The sequence below is a fragment of the Salvelinus namaycush genome, chromosome 3 (assembly GCF_016432855.1).
Source record: "Salvelinus namaycush isolate Seneca chromosome 3, SaNama_1.0, whole genome shotgun sequence".
In the NCBI taxonomy this organism is placed as follows: domain Eukaryota; kingdom Metazoa; phylum Chordata; class Actinopteri; order Salmoniformes; family Salmonidae; genus Salvelinus; species Salvelinus namaycush.
In genome coordinates, this window is record NC_052309.1 from 92,097,355 (window position 1) to 92,120,333 (window position 22,979).

The 22,979-nt window shown below is 46.7% G+C and overlaps 1 protein-coding gene across 1 annotated transcript; it reads left to right on the top strand.

Annotated features, from left to right (window-relative positions):
• Window positions 1-3,028: 3,028 nt before the first annotated feature.
• LOC120042689 (COP9 signalosome complex subunit 1-like) lies at window positions 3,029-17,911 on the top strand. Its single transcript, XM_038987489.1, has 14 exons — window positions 3,029-3,096; window positions 7,305-7,397; window positions 8,446-8,627; window positions 8,853-9,017; window positions 9,549-9,684; window positions 9,889-9,966; window positions 10,161-10,221; window positions 11,971-12,056; window positions 12,249-12,343; window positions 13,068-13,173; window positions 13,389-13,469; window positions 13,948-14,085; window positions 16,506-16,640; window positions 17,130-17,911. Exons 1-14 carry the CDS (start codon window positions 3,064-3,066, stop codon window positions 17,205-17,207), a joined length of 1,467 nt encoding a protein of 488 aa, XP_038843417.1. The 5' UTR covers window positions 3,029-3,063; the 3' UTR covers window positions 17,208-17,911.
• Window positions 17,912-22,979: the final 5,068 nt, after the last annotated feature.

The window sequence follows — 22,979 nt, forward strand, 5'->3', positions numbered from 1 at the left end:
AGGCTGAGGTGTCAGAGCTTGACGGAGATGTGTCAGAGCACTGTGCACCGGTGTCAGAGGACGATGTCTGTCTGCAGCCCCAATTACCTTGGGTTTTCAGTTTTCCATCTTTTGATAGTTTGCTCTAATCATATGAGAAATGATGCTCTGAAGCCCGCTGTCATCAGAAGTCATCTCTGGTTATGTCCGAGAGGAAATTGAGATAGTAAGAGAATAAGAAGAGAGGGGGGTAAAGGGAGGGAGAGAGAGAGAAAGAGGGGGTAAAGGGAGGGAGAGAGAGAAAGAGAGGGGTAGAGGGAGGGAGAGAGAAAGAGAGGGTGAGAGAGATGTTTCTTTGCAAGTGTTATTTATTTTAGCAGTAGTATTTCTGTTTGTTTTTACCAGCTCCATGCTTCTGTTGCATCAGTGATATTCTACTGAACTTTGATTAAGGAAGAACTCGGAACATAAACAACAAATGTAACATTTAACAGAAAAAAGGAACTGTCTGTTTTTGATGACCAGGGGTGTATTCATTACGCTGATTCTGTTGCAAAACTTTTCTTAAACGGAAGCAGAAGGAAACGAAACGAGGAGAGACTTACCTGGATTTGTCCAATAGAAACTCCAAACAGTTACAAAATGTTCCTTTGTGCAGCAGAATTGGTGGAATGAATACACCCCTGTTTTAATGTTGCCAAAAGAAAGTTCTTCACTGAACATGTGATTTAAAAAAGTGATCGTATTAGTGAACACTAATAAGTGCTAACCTTTATATATACACACTGAACAAAAATATAAACTCAACATGTATAGTGTTGGTTCCATGTTTCATGAGCGGAAATAAACGATCCCAGAAATGTTCCATACCCACAAAAATATATTTTCTCTCAATTTTTGTGCACAAATTTGTTTACATCCCTGTTAGTGAACATTTCTCCTTTGCCAAGGTAATCCATCCACCTGACAGGTGTGGCGTATCAAAAAGCTGATTAAACAGCATGATCATTACAAAGGTGCAGCTTGTGCTGGGGACAATACAATGCCACTCTAAAATGTGCAGATGTCTCAAGTTGAGGGAGCGTGCAGTTTGCATGCTGACCGCAGGAATGTCCAGCAGAGTTGTTGCCAGAGAACTTCATGTTCATTTCTTTACCGCCTTCAATGTTGTTTTAGAGAATTTGGCAGTAGGTCCATCAGGCCTCACAACCGCAGACCACGTGTATGGCGTCGTGTGAGTGAGCGGTCTTCTGATGTCAACGATGTGAACAGAGTGCCCCATGGTGGCGGTGGGGTTATGGTATTAGCAGGCATAAGCTACGGACAACGAACACAATTGCATTTTATCGATGGCAATTTGAATGCAGAAAAATACAGTGACGAGATCCTGAGGCCCATTAGAGGTATCTGTGATCAACAGATGCATATCTGTATTCCCAGTCATGTGAAATCCATAGATTAGGGCCTAATGAATTCATTTAAATTGACTGATTTCCTCATATGAACTGTAACTCAGTAAAATCAGTTAAATTGTTGCATGTTGAGTTTATATATTTTTGTTCAGTATAGTACTTATAAAGCTCTTGAAAACCCTTACTATCCGTAGGGTAAAATCTATACACTTTCTGTAGCAGTTTGCACAGATCCATACGCTGTGTGTGCCTCCAGTTGACTAACTATCCCCAGTTACACTGACACACAGGTGCCCCATAATGACAAAGCAAAAACAGGTTTTCAGATATTTTTGCAAATGTATACAAATAAAAAAACGGAAATATTACATTTACATAAGTATGCAGACCCTTTACGCAGTGCTTTGTTCAAGCACCTTTGGCATCGATTCCAGCCTCGAGTCTTCTTGGGTATGACAATACAAGTTTGGCACACCTGCATTTGGGGAGTTTCTCCCGTTCTTCTCTGCAGATCCTGTCAAGCTCTGTCAGAGACCTATTTTCAGGTCACTCCAGTGATATTCGATTGGGTTCAAGTCCGGGCCACGACCCTGTGTTCTTAGGGTCGTTGTCCTGTTGGAAGGTGAACCTTCGCCACAGTCTGAGGTTCTGAGCGCTCTGGAGCAGGTTTTCGTCAAGGATCTCTACTTTGGGCCGTTCATCTTTGCCTCGATCCTGACTAGTCTCCCAGTCCCTGCCGCTGAAAACATCTTGTTTCTCACGGTCTGAGTCCTTTAGGTGCTTTATGACAAACTCCAAGCGGACTGTCATGAGCCTTTTACTGAGGAGTGGCTTCCGTCTGGCCACTCTACCATAATGGCCTGATTGGTGGAGTGTTGCAGAGATGGTTGTTCTTCTAGAAGGTTCTCCCATCTCCACAGAGAAACTCTGGAGCTCTGTCAGAGTGACCATCGGGTTCTTGGTCACCTCCCTTCTCCCCTGATTGCTCAGTTTGGCCGGGCAGCCAGTTCTAGGAAGAGTCTTGGTGGTTCCAAACTTCTTCAATTTAAGAATGATGGAGGCCACTGTGTTCTTGTGGATCTTCAATGCTGAAGACAGTTTTTGGTACCCTTCCCCAGATCTGTGCCTCGAAACAATTCCTTCGAACTCATGGCTTGGTTTTTGCTCTGACATTTACTGTCAACTGTGGGACCTTATATAGACAGGTGTGTGCCTTTTCAAATCATGTCCAATCAACTGAATAACATAACAAAATATGGAAAAAGTCAAGGGGTTTGAATACTTTCTGAATGCACTGTATATAGGGATTAGGGTGACATTTCGGATGCTCACAGTCAACCAGACATGGGATTTTCCCTGATTTATCAGGAATTCTTGGTTTTGAGGGAATAAGGCTGTCACGTAACAAAATGTGGAAAAAGTGTAGGGGTCTGAATACTTTCCGAATGCGCTGTACTTTATATACTAGTCCAATATACTAGGCGTTATAACCATGTATGATAATGTATGACCGTGGGTATTAAAATGTTTCATAACAGCGCCAAAGTTGGGTTTGTTCCAGCTAGCCATATTTTGATTTTAGGCAGTAACTTTTGCCCCACAGGGATTTAGATACAAGTTGCACTCCCATACCCCGGATGCAATTATTGTGTTTGTGTCGGCAGAGAAGGAGATGCCTCTGCCCGTACAGGTCTTTAACTTTCAGGTAAACTTGTGTTTTCAAAACTTGTTTTCAACAGTTTATATAACCGGGAACACGTTTAAATGACTATATTTTTTTTTATTTAGATTGAGTTAATCTATTTGGTCCTCTAGCAAAGTGTTTTCAACTAGCGTTAGCTAACAAGCTAATCTTGTTAGCTAAGAAGCTATGCTAGGGTCACAACATCAAATTAGTCCGTATTAGCTAATAAATTTAGCGTTAGGGCGGATTGAACTAGGTTTATTATAGATTATAAATCTTCAATTTGTTTGATAGATATAGCTAACTAGTCGGCGGATAAAAAAAAACAGGTGTAGCTAAATTTGTTATAGAAAATGTAAACAGACAGTTTGATGGCTCGTGTTGAGTCGTTACTGTAATTTGCTCATTTAAAAACAAACGACTCCAGTTAGTAATTCCTTACTAGCATAGCTACGTCTGTGTCAAACGTTAGCGTAGCCACCTAAAATGCAAGCTATTTAGCTAGCTAAATAAAAATGTAGTTAGCTAGAGAAGATGGCCATGGAAACCATTCTTAAATTGTCTGTTATAATCAACTAGCTAAACACCATCCACCGGACTGGCAGAAGTTACTATCACCCTGAAACCTTTCACCAACCCTTGCAGTTCAGTTTAGGCGCTGTTCATTTAGAGACAACGCATTAATTGACATCCCTTTTATGCAAGAAGCAGGACTTCCATGTTTCTTAAATGTCTCAGACCTTGCTTCTTCCACCTATTCACATGTGTGACCCGCCTTGTTTGCACAGCACCAAATATACACTACATCACCAAAAGTATGTGGACACCCCTTCAAATTAGTGGATTCTGCTATTTCAGCCACACCCCTTGCTGACAGGTGTATAAAATCGGGCACACAGCCATGCAATCTCTATTAAATAAAATCCATGCAATCTACATAGACAAACATTGGCAGTAGAATGGCCCGTACTGAAGAGCTTAGTGACTTTCAACGTGGCACCGTCATAAGATGCCACTATTCCAACAAGTCAGTTTGTAAAATTTCTGCCCTGCTAGAGCTGCCCTGGACAAATGTAAGTGCTGATATTGTGAAGTGAAAATGTCTAGGAGCAACAACGGCTCAGCCGCGAAGTGGTAGGCCACACAAGCTCACAGAACGGGACCACTGAAGCACTACCGAGTTCCAAACTGCCTCTGGAAGCAACGTCAGCACAAGAACTGTTCGTCGGGAGCTTCATGGGCTCTCGAGTGGCGCACTGCATCTCAGTGCTAGAGGTGTCACTACAGACCCTGGTTTGATTCCAGGCTGTATCACAACCGGCCGAGTCCCATAGGGCGGCGCACAATTGGCCCAGCATCGTTCGGGTTTGGCTGTCATTGTAAATAAGAATTTGTTCGTAACTGATTTGCCTAGTTAAATAAAGGTTAAATAAAATTTAAAAAATGGGTTTCCATGGCTGAGCAGTCGCACACCAAGATCACAATGCCAAGCGTCAGGTTGAGTGGTATAAAGCTCCCCGCCATTGGAATCTGGAGCAGTGGAAACGTGTTCTCTGGAGTGATGAATCACTTCTGGCAGTCCAAGTGGGTTTGGTGGATGCAAGGAGAATGTTACATGCCCCAATGCATAGTGCCAACTGTAAAGTTTGGTGGAGAAAGAATAATGGTCTGGGGCTGTTTTTCATGGTTTGGGCTAGGCCCCTTAGTTACAGTGAAGGGAAATCTTAACGCTACAGCATAGATGATTTTGTTGCAACAGTTTGTGGAAGGCCCTTTCCTGTTTCAGCATGACAATGCCCCCGTACACCAAGCGAGGTCCACACAGAAATGGTTTGTCGATCGGTGTGGAAGAACTTGACTAGCCTACACAGAGCCCTGACCTCAAGCCCATCGAATTACTTTGGGATGAATTGGACCGCCGACTGCGAGCCAGGCCTAATCGCCCAACATCACTAATGCTCTTGTGGTTGAATGGAAGCAAGTCCCTGCAGCAATGTTCCAATATCTAGTGGAAAGCCTTCCCAGAAGAGTGTTGTTGTAGCAGCAAAGGGGGGACCAACTCCATGATTATGGAATAAGATGTTTGACGAACAGGTGTCCACATACTTTTGGTCATGTAGTTTAATACACAGTCCCAAATAACATCCAGCTAATGTGGTCAGAGGTCTGGCTAGCTAACTGACATGACTTATCATGCGAAGTGCTTTAAGTCATCAAGGACAGAAATCACTCTTCTGCCCTCCCCTCCATCTCCTCCCTCCCTTCCTACCCTGCATCTCCCCCCTCTCCCGCCTCCCCTCCCTCCTCCAGGACAGCTCAGTGTCAGAGCTGGAGGTTGCCGCAGAGGCAGAACAGGCTCAGGACAGCGAAAGAGACAGGGCCAGAGACAGGGAGAAGAGTAGGGCTAGCTTGGCCCAGACCTCAACCTCAGAGCTGCCCTGTACCTCCCATAGCAGCAGCAGACCCAATCTGCTGTCACCGTTCACTGCAGGGGACTATGTCCTCAGCTCCAGCCTCTCAGCATGCTCCCTGCTCCCAGAGGTAGGACCACCAGAGCAGACAGAGCAAAGCTCTGATATATGGAGTTGTTTTGAGATCATACCAAGGATCATTTTGCTATTTGATTTTGAATTTTATGACCACTTGAAGTATTTAAAAAAAACAGAACACATGTTTTTTTGATAAATCATTTTTGTCCTTTTACTGCTATTAGGGCGGCACTGTAGCCTAGTGGTCAGAGGGGCGGCAGGTAGCCTAGTGGTCAGAGGGGCGGCAGGTAGCCTAGTGGTCAGAGGGGCGGCAGGTAGCCTAGTGGTCAGAGGGGCGGCAGGTAGCCTAGTGGTCAGAGGGGCGGCAGGTAGCCTAGTGGTCAGAGGGGCGGCAGGTAGCCTAGTGGTCAGAGGGGCGGCAGGTAGCCTAGTGGTCAGAGGGGCGGCAGGTAGCCTAGTGGTTAAAGCGTTGGGCCAGTAACCGAAAGGTTGCTAGATTGAATCCCTGAGCTGACAATGTAAAAGGTAAAAATCTGTCGTTCTGCCCCTGAACAAGGCTGTTCCTAGGCCGTCATTGTAAACAAGAATTTGTTTACAATGTAAAGGTTGTAAAGGTTAAATAAATTTAATAAATTGGCCCATACAAACACAGAATATCATTCACTACATGGAACAATGGATAGTCCCCCAAAAACACAATCAAAGGGCAGTTTGTTCTGAAGTGTCTGACCTATAAGAAAGATCAGGTAGGTTAGAGCGTTGGACTAGTAACCAGAAGGCTGTAAGATCGAATCCCCGAGCTGACAAGGTAAAAATCCGTTCTGCCCCTGAACAAGGCAGTTAATCCACTGTTCTTGTCATTGAAAATAAGAATTTGTTCTTTACTGACTTGCCTAGTTAAATAAAGATAAAATAAAAATGTTATTTTTTTTATTTATTTTTTTTTACATGTATTTAACCCCATATTTTTGGTACTAATCCAGTCTCCATATATACTTCCATAAATGTTTTTAACTTCGTATCAGGGGACCTTCAGACAAGTCTTGTGAGGCCTGTGGGCGTCCTAGAACAAAACCACCGTCATGTTTGTGAGAGTCTCACCTTTACACAGAGGGTCATATTAGTGTGTAGGCCAAACTGTTCAGACACTACAGACAGTTGGCAGATCGGCTGTACCGACTTCAGATGAGTCCCAAGTAGCTTGTCGGGGTCATAGATCCAAACGGAGAACACCGTCATGTTTGTGAGAGTCTCATCTTTCCATTGAAGGGTCAATCATTTGTAGGCTGTTCGGACGCTACAGACAATTTTGTGAGAAGACTAATTGGGATGTCTCATGGTCTGACAAACACCGCTCTAGTTTAAATTGATGGATTTCTATGGGGCTTTTTTTTTTTTTAAATGCGCGGACATTGACCTTAGACTTTTAGAGGTTAACCCCCTATCTCTCTCTCCCCCGCTTGCTCCCTCTCCATCTCCATCTCACCTTCTCTCTCCCCCTCCCTCCCTTCCATCCCTCTCTCTCTCCATCTCCCCGCTCTCTCTCTCCATCTCCCCCGCTCTCTCTCTCCCTCTCCCCATCTCCCCCGCTCTCTCTCTCCATCTCTTCCGCTCTCACTCCATCTTCCGCTCTCACTCCATCTCCCTCGCTCTCTCTCTCCATCTCCCCCGCTCGCTCTCTCTCTCTATCTCATCTTCTCTCTCCTCTCCCCCTCCCTTCCATCCCTCTCTCTCTTCCAGGGGGCTGTTGAGCCGATGCAGATCGATGCTGACCCCCAGGAAGACCAGCAGAATGCTCCAGACACTAACTATGTGGTGGAAAACCCCACACTGGTACGTTACTATAGCACTAAGCTAGCCCTAGCACTGGTATGTTACTATAGCACTAAGCTAGCCCTAGCACTGGTATGTTACTATAGCACTAAGCTAGCCCTAGCACTGGTACGTTACTATAGCACTAAGCTAGCCCTAGCACTGGTATGTTACTATAGCACTAAGCTAGCCCTAGCACTGGTACGTTACTATAGCACTAAGCTAGCCCTAGCACTGGTATGTTACTATAGCACTAAGCTAGCCCTAGCACTGGTACGTTACTATAGCACTAAGCTAGCCCTAGCACTGGTATGTTACTATAGCACTAAGCTAGCCCTAGCACTGGTATGTTACTATAGCACTAAGCTAGCCCTAGCACTGGTATGTTACTATAGCACTAAGCTAGCCCTAGCACTGGTATGTTACTATAGCACTAAGCTAGCCCTAGCACTGGTATGTTACTATAGCACTAAGCTAGCACTGGGACGTTACTATAGCACTAAGCTAGCCCTAGCACTGGTATGTTACTATAGCACTAAGTTAGCACTGGTACTTTACTATAGCACTAAGCTAGCCCTAGCACTGGTACGTTACTATAGCACTAAGCTAGCCCTAGCACTGGTATGTTACTATAGCACTAAGCTAGCCCTAGCACTGGTATGTTACTATAGCACTAAGCTAGCACTGGGACGTTACTATAGCACTAAGCTAGCCTTAGCACTGGTATGTTACTATAGCACTAAGCTAGCCCTAGCACTGGTACGTTACTGACTGTATCTTCCTTAGCTTTGTAGTTCTTCTATATTCTATGCTGAACACTGAACTAAATGAAGTCAGTCTGTCACATGGTGGTCTACTCCTATCATGTGTTATCTTTTCACTGTTTTGTCTCTTTCTCTCTCACTCGCTCTCTCTCAATCTCGCTGTCTCTTGCTCTGTCTCTCTGTTTTTCTCTCAATCTCCCTGTCTCGCTGCCTCTCGCTGTCTCTCTCTTAATCTCTCTTTTGTCTCCCTGTCTCTCTCTCTCTCTCTCTCTCTGTCTTTCATCTCTCCTGGTCTCCCTCTCTAGGACTTGGAGCAGTTTGCAACCAGCTACAGCGGTCTGATGCGTATTGAGAGACTGCAGTTCATAGCACAACATTGTCCCCAGCTCCGTGCCGAGGCCCTGAAGATGGCCCTGTCCTTCGTCCAGAGGACCTTCAACGTAGACGTGTACGAGGAGATCCACCGCAGACTCACCGACGCCAGGCGGTGAGGAGAAAGAGTGTGTGTGAGAGTGAAGTGGAGCCTATATAAGGTACACAAGTATCTGTGGGTTCAGTGAGGTGTGTGTGTGTGTGTGTGTGTGTGTGTGTGTGTGTGTGTGTGTGTGTGTGTGTGTGTGTGTGTGTGTGTGTGTGTGTGTGTGTGTGTGTGTGTGTGTGTGTGAGTTCCTGCATGTGTGCATACGACCCTAACATCTCTGTCTATTCCCAGACAGGCGCAGGGTGTCCCTGACGCGGTGCCTGATGGGCCGGTGGAGGCCCCTCTCCTGGACGCAGCCTGGGCAGAGAGCACCAGGAAAAAGGCCCTTCTCAAACTGGAGAAGCTGGACACTGACCTCAAGAACTACAAGGGAAACTCCATCAAAGAGAGCATCAGGTAACTAGCTACGGGGGAAACTCAAGTAGACATTGTTTTCACTGTGTTACGTGTGTCACAAGCAGTGGAGATGGAACTCAGACAACATGCATGGCTAGAACCTAGGACATCAGCTGGGTTTACACACATCCAGCGCTTTCAACTCCATGAGAGGGAGCGTGCAAGACAAGTGCACACTTTGGGATAAGGTTGGAGAATGTGGACACAGCCAGTGATGTGGTAGGGGAGAGGAAGGGCCTCAAAACCCAAATGGAACCAGTCTACTACTCAACAAGTTCTCTCTCTGGATTTCCCCTCCCCTCTCTCCTCCCCCTCTCTCTCCTCCTCCCTCCCCCTCTATCCTCCTCTCTCCTCCCTCCCTCCCTCTCTCCTCCCCCCCTCTCTCCTCCCCCTCTTTTCTCCTCTCTCTCCTCCCCCCCTCTCTCTCCCCCCCTCTCTCTCCTTCTCTCTCCTCCTCCCTCCCTCTCCTTCTCTCTCCTCCTCCCTCCCTCTCCCCCCCCCTCTCCCCTCCCTCCCTCTCCGGCTGTTCAGGCGGGGTCATGATGACCTAGGGGACCACTATTTAGACTGTGGAGATCTCAGCAACGCCCTCAAGTGTTACAGCCGAGCCCGAGACTACTGCACTAGTGCCAAGCATGTCATCAACATGTGTCTGAACGTCATCAAGGTACTATGACCTCATCAACATGTGCCCCCGAAATGAATGTTTATGAATGTCATGTCAACTTTTATCGTCAAGTTGTGTCTTCACTTGGTCAAGTCTATAAATGTGGATTGTCTGACCTAACATCCTTGGAAGGTTTCTCAAACTTTTTCTCTCCTCTCTCTCTCCTGTCTCCCTCTCTCTCTCTGTGTATTTCTCTCTCGCTAGGTTAGCGTTTACCTCCAGAACTGGTCCCATGTACTTAGCTACGTCAGCAAGGCAGAATCCACTCCAGAGATAGCTGAGGTTAGTACTGAATGACTTGAAATATAACCTTTCCGTCGTACCTTCCTAGTGAGAGAAACTTGTCAAATCAAGCAGTATGAGAATGTGTTCAATAGATGTTTTCCTTTTTAAATTGTTGTGTGTGTATAGTAGACTCTAATATAGCCTTCACACTGAGAGAAAATCACTGACTTACCTTCCGCTTGTTCTTCTAGCAACGAGGAGAGAGAGACAGTCAGAACCAATCTGTCCTCACCAAACTAAAATGTGCTGCGGGTAAGACATCATACTATACTGTTAGGAGGGCCACTGAAGTCTGCAGCTAAGACATTATACTATACTGTTAGGAGGACCACTGAAGTCTGCAGCTAAGACATTATACTATACTGTTAGGAGGACCACTGAAGTCTGCAGCTAAGACATTATACTATACTGTTAGGAGGACCACTGAAGTCTGCAGCTAAGACATTATACTATACTGTTAGGAGGACCACTGAAGTCTGCAGCTAAGACATTATACTATACTGTTAGGAGGAGCACTGAAGTCTGCAGCTAAGACATTATACTATACTGTTAGGAGGAGCACTGAAGTCTGCAGCTAAGACATTATACTATACTGTTAGGAGGACCACTGAAGTTTGCAGCTAAGACATCATACTATACTGTTAGGAGGAGCACTGAAGTCTGCAGCTAAGACATTATACTATACTGTTAGGAGGAGCACTGAAGTCTGCAGCTAAGACATTATACTATACTGTTAGGAGGACCACTGAAGTCTGCAGCTAAGACATTATACTATACTGTTAGGAGGACCACTGAAGTCTGCAGCTAAGACATTATACTATACTGTTAGGAGGACCACTGAAGTCTGCAGCTAAGACATTATACTATACTGTTAGGAGGAGCACTGAAGTCTGCAGCTAAGACATTATACTATACTGTTAGGAGGACCACTGAAGTCTGCAGCTAAGACATTATACTATACTGTTAGGAGGAGCACTGAAGTCTGCAGCTAAGACATTATACTATACTGTTAGGAGGACCACTGAAGTCTGCAGCTAAGACATTATACTATACTGTTAGGAGGACCACTGAAGTCTGCAGCTAAGACATTATACTATACTGTTAGGAGGAGCACTGAAGTCTGCAGCTAAGACATTATACTATACTGTTGGGAGGAGCACTGAAGTCTGCAGCTAAGACATTATACTATACTGTTAGGAGGACCACTGAAGTCTGCAGCTAAGACATTATACTATACTGTTAGGAGGAGCACTGAAGTCTGCAGCTAAGACATTATACTATACTGTTAGGAGGACCACTGAAGTCTGCAGCTAAGACATTATACTATACTGTTAGGAGGAGCACTGAAGTCTGCAGCTAAGACATTATACTATACTGTTAGGAGGACCACTGAAGTCTGCAGCTAAGACATTATACTATACTGTTAGGAGGACCACTGAAGTTTGCAGCTAAGACATCATACTATACTGTTAGGAGGAGCACTGAAGTCTGCAGCTAAGACATTATACTATACTGTTAGGAGGAGCACTGAAGTCTGCAGCTAAGACATTATACTATACTGTTAGGAGGACCACTGAAGTCTGCAGCTAAGACATTATACTATACTGTTAGGAGGACCACTGAAGTCTGCAGCTAAGACATTATACTATACTGTTAGGAGGACCACTGAAGTCTGCAGCTAAGACATTATACTATACTGTTAGGAGGAGCACTGAAGTCTGCAGCTAAGACATTATACTATACTGTTAGGAGGACCACTGAAGTCTGCAGCTAAGACATTATACTATACTGTTAGGAGGACCACTGAAGTCTGCAGCTAAGACATTATACTATACTGTTAGGAGGAGCACTGAAGTCTGCAGCTAAGACATTATACTATACTGTTAGGAGGACCACTGAAGTCTGCAGCTAAGACATTATACTATACTGTTAGGAGGACCACTGAAGTCTTAGGTAATAAAACCTATTTTTAAATTGTGAGTTTCAAATGTTTCTCGACAGGTTTGGCAGAGCTGGCCTCTAGAAAGTACAAACCGGCCGCCAAGTGCTTCCTCCAGGCTTCATTTGACCACTGCGACTTCCCAGAGGTCAGATATCAATATACCCCCTATCTCTGACCCCAACTCACTTGACCCCACCCCCCACTCACCTGACCCCGCCCCCCAACACCCCATTATAATGGTATGGTACCTCACCGTATCTGGTCTGATATGTTGCTGTGTACATGGAGTGTCTTCAGTTGCATTAGGATTGAGGAGTTGTAACCCCCCCCTCCGCAGCTCCTGTCCCCCAGTAATGTGGCGCTGTATGGAGGGATGTGTGCCCTGGCCACCTTCGACAGACAGGAACTACAGAAGAACATCATCTCAAGCAGGTAGGCTCCCTACGCAGTGGTCACCACACTTAGTCGTCCCCTCCAGGTAACTGCTAACTCTGTTACAGAACAATGTGCTTCTCAAGCAGGTAGGCTCCCTATGCAGTGGTCACCACACTTAGTCGTCCCCTCCAGGTAACTGCTAACTCTGTTACAGAACAATGTGCTTCTCAAGCAGGTAGGCTCCCTATGCAGTGGTCACCACACTTAGTCGTCCCCTCCAGGTAACTGCTAACTCTGTTACAGAACAATGTGCTTCTCAAGCAGGTAGGCTCCCTATGCAGTGGTCACCACACTTAGTCGTCCCCTCCAGGTAACTGCTAACTCTGTTACAGAACAATGTGCTTCTCAAGCAGGTAGGCTCCCTATGCAGTGGTCACCACACTTAGTCGTCCCCTCCAGGTAACTGCTAACTCTGTTACAGAACAATGTGCTTCATTGTTCTCTCCGTCAAGTGGAAGTCCTTGATGAGAACTGTTATGGAGAGGAAACAGCTTGTTGGGTGATGACTGATTTCAGTACATATTGAAATGTCAACACCTCTTTTCTCTCTCCTCTCTCTCTCCATATCTCTCATCTATCGCTCTCATCTATCTGTCTCTCTCTCTCTCTCTCTCTCTCCTATCTCTCTCCATCTCATCTATCTCTCTCTCTCCTATATCTCTCTTCTCTCCACCTCTCTCTCCTATATATATATCTCTCTCTCTCTCCTATCTCTCTCTAGCTCCTTTAAGTTGTTTTTAGAGTTGGAGCCCCAGGTGCGTGACATAATCTTCAAGTTTTACGAATCAAAGTACGCATCCTGTCTGAAACTACTGGACGAGATGAAGGTAAGGAAGAAAAGTGTTATATGGACAGTTACAGGCTAACTGCAAAATCTGAATGAAAAACGTGCACCTTGAATGTGCACCTAACACCAATGCCCTTCCTCTCTCTCTCCTCCTCCTCCTCTCTCTCTCCTCCTCTCCCCTCTCTCTATCCTCCTCTCCGCCCTCTCTATCCTCCTCCCTCTCTCCTCTCCTCCTCTCTCTCCTCTCTCCTGCAGGATAACCTTCTATTGGACCTGTACCTGGCACCCCACGTTAGAACACTGTACACACAGATCAGAAACAGAGCCCTTATACAGGTGAGACAGTCAGGGCACCAGGACTTAGTCACTTTGCAGTGTTGTGGAAGTTTTACACCTGGATTCCTTTCCTTCATATCCCTACATCACCTGTGTCCTGGGTCAGTACTTCAACCCACGTTGTTAACCTGTGTCCTGAGTCAGTACTTCAGCCCAAGGTGTTAACCTGTGTCCTGAGTCAGTACTTCAACCCACGTTGTTAACCTGTGTCCTGAGTCAGTACTTCAGCCCAAGGTGTTAACCTGTGTCCTGAGTCAGTACTTCAGCCCAAGGTGTTAACCTGGTGTGTGTGTGTGTGTCAGTACTTCAGCCCAATGTGTTAACCTGGTGTGTGTGTCAGTACTTCAGCCCAATGTGTTAACCTGGTGTGTGTGTGTGTGTCAGTACTTCAGCCCAATGTGTTAACCTGGTGTGTGTGTGTGTGTCAGTACTTCAGCCCAATGTGTTAACCTGGTGTGTGTGTGTGTGTGTGTGTCAGGACTTCAGCCCGTACGTGTCTGCAGACATGACTAAGATGTCCCAGTCCTTTAACACCACAGTGTTGTCTCTGGAGGATGAACTGACCCAGCTCATACTGGAGGGACTGATCAACGCACGTATAGACTCTCACAGCAAGGTAACACACACACACGTATAGACTCACACAGCAAGGTAACACACACACACACACACATGTATAGACTCTCACAGCAAGGTAACACACACACGTATAGACTCACACAGCAAGGTAACACACACACACGTATAGACTCTCACAGCAAGGTAACACACACACACACACGTATAGACTCACACAGCAAGGTAACACACACACACGTATAGACTCACACAGCAAGGTAACACACACACACACACGTATAGACTCTCACAGCAAGGTAACACACACACACACACACGTATAGACTCACACAGCAAGGTAACACACACACACGTATAGACTCTCACAGCAAGGTAACACACACACACGTATAGACTCACAGCAAGGTAACACACACACACACACACGTATAGACTCACACAGCAAGGTAACACACACACACACACGTATAGACTCACACAGCAAGGTAACACACACACACACACGTATAGACTCTCACAGCAAGGTAACACACACACACGTATAGACTCACACAGCAAGGTAACACACACACACACACGTATAGACTCTCACAGCAAGGTAACACACACACGTATAGACTCACACAGCAAGGTAACACACACACACACACACGTATACACTCACACAGCAAGGTAACACACACACGTATAGACTCACACAGCAAGGTAACACACACACACACACACACGTATAGACTCTCACAGCAAGGTAACACACACACACGTATAGACTCACACAGCAAGGTAACACACACACACACACGTATAGACTCTCACAGCAAGGTAACACACACACACGTATAGACTCACACAGCAAGGTAACACACACACACACGTATAGACTCTCACAGCAAGGTAACACACACACACGTATAGACTCACACAGCAAGGTAACACACACACACACACACACACGTATAGACTCTCACAGCAAGGTAACACACACACACACGTATAGACTCACACAACAAGGTAACACACACACACGTATAGACTCACACAGCAAGGTAACACACACACACACGTATAGACTCTCACAGCAAGGTAACACACACACACGTATAGACTCACACAGCAAGGTAACACACACACACACGTATAGACTCACACAACAAGGTAACACACACACACACACGTATAGACTCACACAACAAGGTAACACACACACACACGTATAGACTCACACAACAAGGTAACACACACACACACGTATAGACTCTCACAGCAAGGTAACACACACACACACACGTATAGACTCTCACAGCAAGGTAACACACACACACACGTATAGACTCACACAACAAGGTAACACACACACACACACACGTATAGACTCTCACAACAAGGTAACACACACACACACACGTATAGACTCTCACAGCAAGGTAACACACACACACACGTATAGACTCACACAACAAGGTAACACACACACACACGTATAGACTCTCACAGCAAGGTAACACACACACACGTATAGACTCACACAGCAAGGTAACACACACACACACACGTATAGACTCACACAGCAAGGTAACACACACACACACACGTATAGACTCACACAGCAAGGTAACACACACACACACACACGTATAGACTCTCACAGCAAGGTAACACACACACACGTATAGACTCACACAGCAAGGTAACACACACACACACACACGTATAGACTCTCACAGCAAGGTAACACACACACGTATAGACTCACACAGCAAGGTAACACACACACACACACACACACGTATAGACTCACACAGCAAGGTAACACACACACGTATAGACTCACACAGCAAGGTAACACACACACACACACGTATAGACTCTCACAGCAAGGTAACACACACACACGTATAGACTCACACAGCAAGGTAACACACACACACGTATAGACTCACACAGCAAGGTAACACACACACACGTATAGACTCACACAGCAAGGTAACACACACACACACACGTATAGACTCACACAACAAGGTAACACACACACACACACGTATAGACTCACACAGCAAGGTAACACACACACACACACGTATAGACTCACACAACAAGGTAACACACACACACACGTATAGACTCTCACAGCAAGGTAACACACACACACACACACACGTATAGACTCACAGCAAGGTAACACACACACACACGTATAGACTCACACAACAAGGTAACACACACACACGTATAGACTCACACAGCAAGGTAACACACACACACACACGTATAGACTCACACAGCAAGGTAACACACACACACGTATAGACTCACACAGCAAGGTCACACACACTAGCCGTAGACCAGTCTCTCTACACATCAACTATCACTACAGGTACACACACACACACACCAGTCTCTCCCGAGTTCCAGTATGAGTGAGTAACTTCCTGTTTCCTGTATGTGTGATGTCAGATCCTGTATGCGAGGGACGTGGACCAGAGGGGCCATACGTTTGAGAAGTCTGTCCACATGGGCAAGGAGTTCCAGAGACGAGCCAAAGCCATGATCCTCAGAGCTGCTGTGCTGCGCAACCAGATACACGTCAAGGTAAAACCACCGTGACGTTAGCTACAGCTGTTACTACATGGCCCTCGTCTAGACTATTGAGATGGATTCTGGGGACGCTTTCCCAGACACACATCAAGTCCTGAATAGAAGCATTCTCAATGGAGATTCTTCACTGACGTTGTTTTACTCCAGGACCAGGTTTGTGTCTGAGAAACCGGACCCCTCAGGATGAAGCTGCTTCCTCTCCTCATTTTATGGAAAACCTTGGATAGTTCACCTCGTGTTTCATTTGGAACATGTCGTCAGAGCTTTTCTTGCTTTTGACAGAATGTTCATTTATCAGGTCATGTATTATTTTAGTACCGTGTCCGTCGTTTGAAATCAACTGTTACCCCCCTCTCTCTCCTCTCTAAGCATTTCACTGTTAATCTGTTCACTTCCCTCCCTTCCCTCCTCTCTCCCTCCCTTCCCTCCTCCTCCTCTCTCTCTCTCTCCCTCCCTTCCCTCCTCCTCCTCCTCCTCCCTCAGTCCCCTCCTAGAGAAGGCAGCCAGGGGGAGCTAACAACAGCCAACAGCCAAACAACCAGGATGAGCAGCACCATGTGACAGGGACGTCCCATCATGACACCATCGCTGGCTGTGTCTGGCACTCTCCTCCCTATATAGTGCACTACCCTATGGGGCCCTGGTCAAAAGTAGGGCACGATGTAGGTAATAGGGTGCCATTTGGTACGCAGGCAATGCCTGGTGCCTCAATGAACAGAGGGAGTGTGGGGTGCCTGTCCACAACAGCCCTCAGGTAGTGCCCTTCTTTTGGCCAAGTCAAAGCTACAACTGCTGAGCTGGAGTCTGGCCAAAAGTAGGGCACATGGTGTCATTTGAGAAGCAGCCTATGACATGGCCCCAACGTTGGCAAAAAGAAACACCTGCGTCCCTCAAAAGGTCCCCTGTCCCCTCAAAAGGCCCCCTGTCCTCTCAAACGGCCCCCTGTCCTCTATGGTGCGTTACTTTTTACCAGGGCCTACGTTTCCTGGTGGGAGAGAAGACAAGAACAAACACAATGAAAATACTGTAAGTTGGTGAAGATACGATGTCTGTTGACACATGAGACCCAACAACACCTTGTTACTCAAATGAAGTTAAAAGAAATGAACGTTTTGGGAGAGACAAGGTACTTCCAGCTGTAGCTGGCTGGTTCTTTGTAAAGAGATGCACTTTGTACCTGGTGACAAACACTGATTACACATTGGGAGGGAAAAACACAGCCTCGACACAGAACAAGCGTTTAATAAAGATACAAAATGACTGACTCTTTCTTTGGTGGTGTTTTAGATGAAGTTTCCAATACAGCCACAGATTCCTGGTACCACAATTACGTTAATCTAGCGCAGTGGTTCCCAACCCTGGTCCTCCAGTACCACCAACAGCCCAACCCTGGTCCTCCAGTACCACCAACAGCCCAACCCTGGTCCTCCAGTACCACCAACCCTGGTCCTCCAGTACCACCAACCCTGGTCCTCCAGTACCACCAACCCTGGTCCTCCAGTACCACCAACAGCCCAACCCTGGTCCTCCAGTACCCCCAACCCTGGTCCTCCAGTACCACCAACCCTGGTCCTCCAGTACCACCAACAGCCCAACCCTGGTCCTCCAGTACCCCCAACCCTGGTCCTCCAGTACCACCAACAGCCCAACCCTGGTCCTCCAGTACCACCAACAGCCCAACCCTGGTCCTCCAGTACCACCAACAGCCCAACCCTGGTCCTCCAGTACCACCAACAGCCCAACCCTGGTCCTCCAGTACCACCAACAGTCCAACCCTGGTCCTCCAGTACCACCAACAGCCCAACCCTGGTCCTCCAGTACCACCAACAGCCCAACCCTGGTCCTCCAGTACCACCAACCCTGGTCCTCCAGTACCACCAACCCTGGTCCTCCAGTACCCCCAACCCTGGTCCTCCAGTACCCCCAACTCTGGTCCTCCAGTACCCCCAACCCTGGTCCTCCAGTACCACCAAACAGCTCAACCCTGGTCCTCCAGTACACATTGTTATTGTAACCCTGGACAAGCACACCTGATTCAACTAATCATCAAGCCTCAATGAGTTGAATGAGGTGTGTTTGTCCAGGGATACAACTAAACTGTACTGTTAAGGATACTGGAGGACCAGGGCTGGGAAACACTGTTAAGGATACTGGAGGACCAGGGTTGGGAAACACTGTTGGGGATACTGGAGGACCAGGGTTGGGAAACACTGTTGGGGTACTGGAGGACCAGGGTTGGGAAACACTGTTAAGGATACTGGAGGACCAGGGCTGGGAAACACTGTTAAGGATACTGGAGGACCAGGGCTGGGAAACACTGTTAATGATACTGGAGGACCAGGGTTGGGAAACACTGTTAAGGATACTGGAGGACCAGGGTTGGGAAACACTGTTGGGGATACTGGAGGACCAGGGCTGGGAAACACTGTTAAGGATACTGGAGGACCAGGGCTGGGAAACACTGTTAAGGATACTGGAGGACTAGGGCTGGGAAACACTGTTAAGGATACTGGAGGACTAGGGCTGGGAAACAGGATACTGGAGGACTAGGGCTGGGAAACACTGTTGGGGATACTGGAGGACCAGGGCTGGGAAACACTGTTGGGATACTGGAGGACCAGGGTTGGGAAACACTGTTAAGGATACTGGAGGACCAGGGCTGGGAAACACTGTTAAGGATACTGGAGGACTAGGGCTGGGAAACACTGTTAAGGATACTGGAGGACTAGGGCTGGGAAACACTGTTGGGGATACTGGAGGACCAGGGCTGGGAAACACTGTTGGGATACTGGAGGACCAGAGTTGGGAAACACTGTTGGGGATACTGGAGGACCAGGGTTGGGAAACACTGTTGGGGTACTGGAGGACCAGGGTTGGGAAACACTGTTGGGATACTGGAGGACCAGAGTTGGGAAACACTGTTGGGGATACTGGAGGACCAGGATTGGGAAACACTGTTAAGGATACTGGAGGACCAGGGCTGGGAAACACTGTTAAGGATACTGGAGGACCAGGGCTGGGAAACACTGTTAAGGATACTGGAGGACCAGGGCTGGGAAACACTGTTGGGGATACTGGAGGACCAGGGTTGGGAAACACTGTTGGGGTACTGGAGGACCAGGGCTGGGAAACACTGTTAAGGATACTGGAGGACCAGGGTTGGGAAACACTGTTGGGGTACTGGAGGACCAGGGTTGGGAAACACTGTTGGGATACTGGAGGACCAGGGTTGGGAAACACTGTTGGGGTACTGGAGGACCAGGGCTGGGAAACACTGTTGGGGATACTGGAGGACCAGGGCTGGGAAACACTGTTGGGGTACTGGAGGACCAGGGTTGGGGAACACTGTTAAGGATACTGGAGGACCAGGGCTGGGAAACACTGAATTAGCAGACGCTTTTATCCAAAGCGACTTAGTCAGTCCAATCAACTAAGGTTGATAAAACAACCACATCTCATGTAAAACCGTTGCTCAGTTAAGCAACTATCAGCAAAAGCAGCTTCTGGAGGTGTCTTCTGTTCTCTATTGATTGTGTGTTATATTTATGCTTGGGATATCGCTTTAACAGGAACAGTTACATCACTGGAGGACGTCTTTAATCTCTCTGTTTCAGTCCATCTCTTCCTCTTTGACAGTTAAGAGGGTCCCTCCAGGGCTATCGAATCGCTGATTGTCTCCAACAGACGGCATCAGGGGAGTGTGTTGTGCCTTTAAATCTGCCTGTCCTGGTGGAAGGTCGTTGGAGGCTCCCTCATAGACATGAATCCACTGGGGAGGCGTGGGGTGCGTGGCAGTGCCTTTGGGTGTTTGTCGAGCATTTTCTGGAGCAGCTCACTCAGCTCCATGCTCCGGAACGCTGGAGGCTTCACCAGCCATACCAGGTTTATCATCCACCGTGGTGTCTTCCTCATCGGACATCAACTCCGATGTCACTCCTTCCCACAGATCCTTCTCCTCGTGACTCTGGAGCATCGCGGTTCTGGAATCCAGCAGAACCGCGGTTCCTCCTCGACCGCCATCGCTTGTCGTCGCGTGTATCTTCACTCTTCGTACGGTTCTCTGGCAACTGCATCAGGAAGTTCCGCCGGACTGTTTCATAGTAGGTCACACTGGCAGCCCTGAGCACGTCGTGAGTCACACTTAAACTTTCCTTGGACGCTTCTCTAATCAGATAGGTGGTGACCACTTTGTTGTGTGGGGAGTTTACTTTATCCTTAGGCTGGTATCTGTGTATCACATTACCCACGGAATTATGGAGCCGCCGTACCGTTTATGCTACTAGCGAGCTTCTGGCCCGCTTCCGCTTAGCCGGTACCGGCCCAAGCTGACGAGCATCACCTTCCAGAGAGTCTCTCAGTGAGACGACGTGTTCTTTCAGCCCCCCCGACTTCTTTTTTCAGACCTCCTATTTCTTCTTTCAGTCCTCCAACCACACAGTTCAAGTCATCTTTCACCTGAGCTGTCATTTGGCTCAGATTCATGACGGCTCTGTAGATCTGGATGTTTGATACCTCAGCTGGTGTAGCTGCTGGGTTGTCAACTCCATGGTGAGCTGGTGGAATTGTGTGTGGCTGGGTGATAGGGTATTTATACCCATCTTGTTCTAGTTTCTCCCATGAAGTGCAGTCTGTATTACATTTGACTTCATTAGCTTCTGGTTTGATCTGAGACAGAAGCTCCACAGTCTGAGGCTGGTCAAGGTGTACGGGCCGAGGTTGGTCTTGATCACAGTAATTTTCCACATGATAGACAGGAGTCAATTTGATAGCAAACTCCAGTAGTTGAAGCTGTGCTTCCTCATGACTGGTCATGCAATCCTGTTCCTTCTCTGTCCGACTCTGTGTGGGTTCTGGGACCTCTTTCCCCAGACTGGCGCTCCACCTCTGGCTCTGCTCAGAGTGCTGCTCCTCCAAGTCCAGGAGAACCTCTTCAGAGACGGAGAACGTGAGCTGCTGCTGGGGGTCTGGTAACTTCTCTGGTTGGATCACCGCGTTATTACGCCATAGGCGACTGTTCTCCTGTCTCAAACGGATTATCTCTTCCTGATACTCGAGTGTCGTTTTTTCCACGGCCCCAAAAATCTCTATAGCAGCTGCGGTTAGCCGCTCCGTGAGGAACACATTTAACCACTGTAGTTTGGACAACTCGGGGGCAACAAACGTCGGACAGTTCGTTTTATCCATTTGGATACGTTTTACTTTCTTTGCTAGAATGTTTAGCCAAAAGTCCACAAACTTTCTGCCCTAATTTTCCTGCATTTACGTTGATACAAACGCTACGAGCGTGGGATTTCAGCTTCCTTTTCGGGATGACGTCACGTCTGATATTCACGACTTTCAAAATAAACGTCCTTTTTTTTTTTTTTTTTACAGGGTAGGCCAGTTGAGAACAAGTTCCCATTTACAACTGCAACCGTGCCAAGATAAAGCAAAGCAGTGCGAAAAAAACGATAACACAGAGTTACACATAAACAAACGTACAGTCAATAACACAAAATAATAGAAAAATCTATGTACAATGTGTGCAAATGTAGAAGAGTAGGGAGGTAGGCCATAGAGGCGAAAATAATTACAATTTAGCATTAGTGATAGATGTGCAGATGATGATGTGCAAGTAGATACTGGGGTACAAAAGAGCAAGAGGGTAAGTAATAATATGGGGATGAGGTAGTACATTTACAGATTGGCTGTGTACAGGTACAGTGATCGGTAAACTGCTCTGACAGCTGATGCTTAAAGTTAAAGAGGGAGATATAAGACTCCAGCTTCAGAGATTTTTGCAATTTGTTCCAGTCATTGGCAGCAGAGAACTGGAAGGAAAGGCGGCCAAAGGAAGTGTTGGCTTTGGGGATGACCAGTGAAATATACCTGCTGGAGCGCGTGCTGCTATGGTGACCAGTGAGATAAGGCGGGGCTTTACCTAGCATAGACTTATATGAAAGCATGCAAGATGGTAATTGAATCTACTATTACTTGCGATACAGATGGAGATTTTTTTTTCTCCATAGATTTATTTAATTTCAAAATAAATCCCCAAACCACAGTAAAAAGACAAGATGACAATATGTCAGTTTGATATTCAGCAGAAAATCCAAAAGTTGTTAGTATTGTCAAAAGGGCTCATTTTGGCCCAAAATGTATGAACGGAGAAACCATAGTTGAGAAATATCAAATGCACCATTTCTCACTTGTCACATCCATTTATTTAACCTCAGGTTCATATATGACTGGATAGGCCAAGTGTTATATCTACCAGAAGGCACTGAACTCAATGCAAGTAACCCCTAACCACCATCAAATAAATAAAACCACCACAAAGAGAAATTAAAACCA

Coding starts and splice junctions, on each gene's coding strand:
- LOC120042689 (XM_038987489.1), top strand. CDS start 3,064: ATGCCTCTGCCCGTACAGGTCTTTAACTTTCAG. Junction 9,967..10,160: donor CCACTCCAGAGATAGCTGAG/GTTAGTACTGAA, acceptor TTGTTCTTCTAG/CAACGAGGAGAGAGAGACAG. Junction 13,470..13,947: donor GAAACAGAGCCCTTATACAG/GTGAGACAGTCA, acceptor TGTGTGTGTCAG/GACTTCAGCCCGTACGTGTC.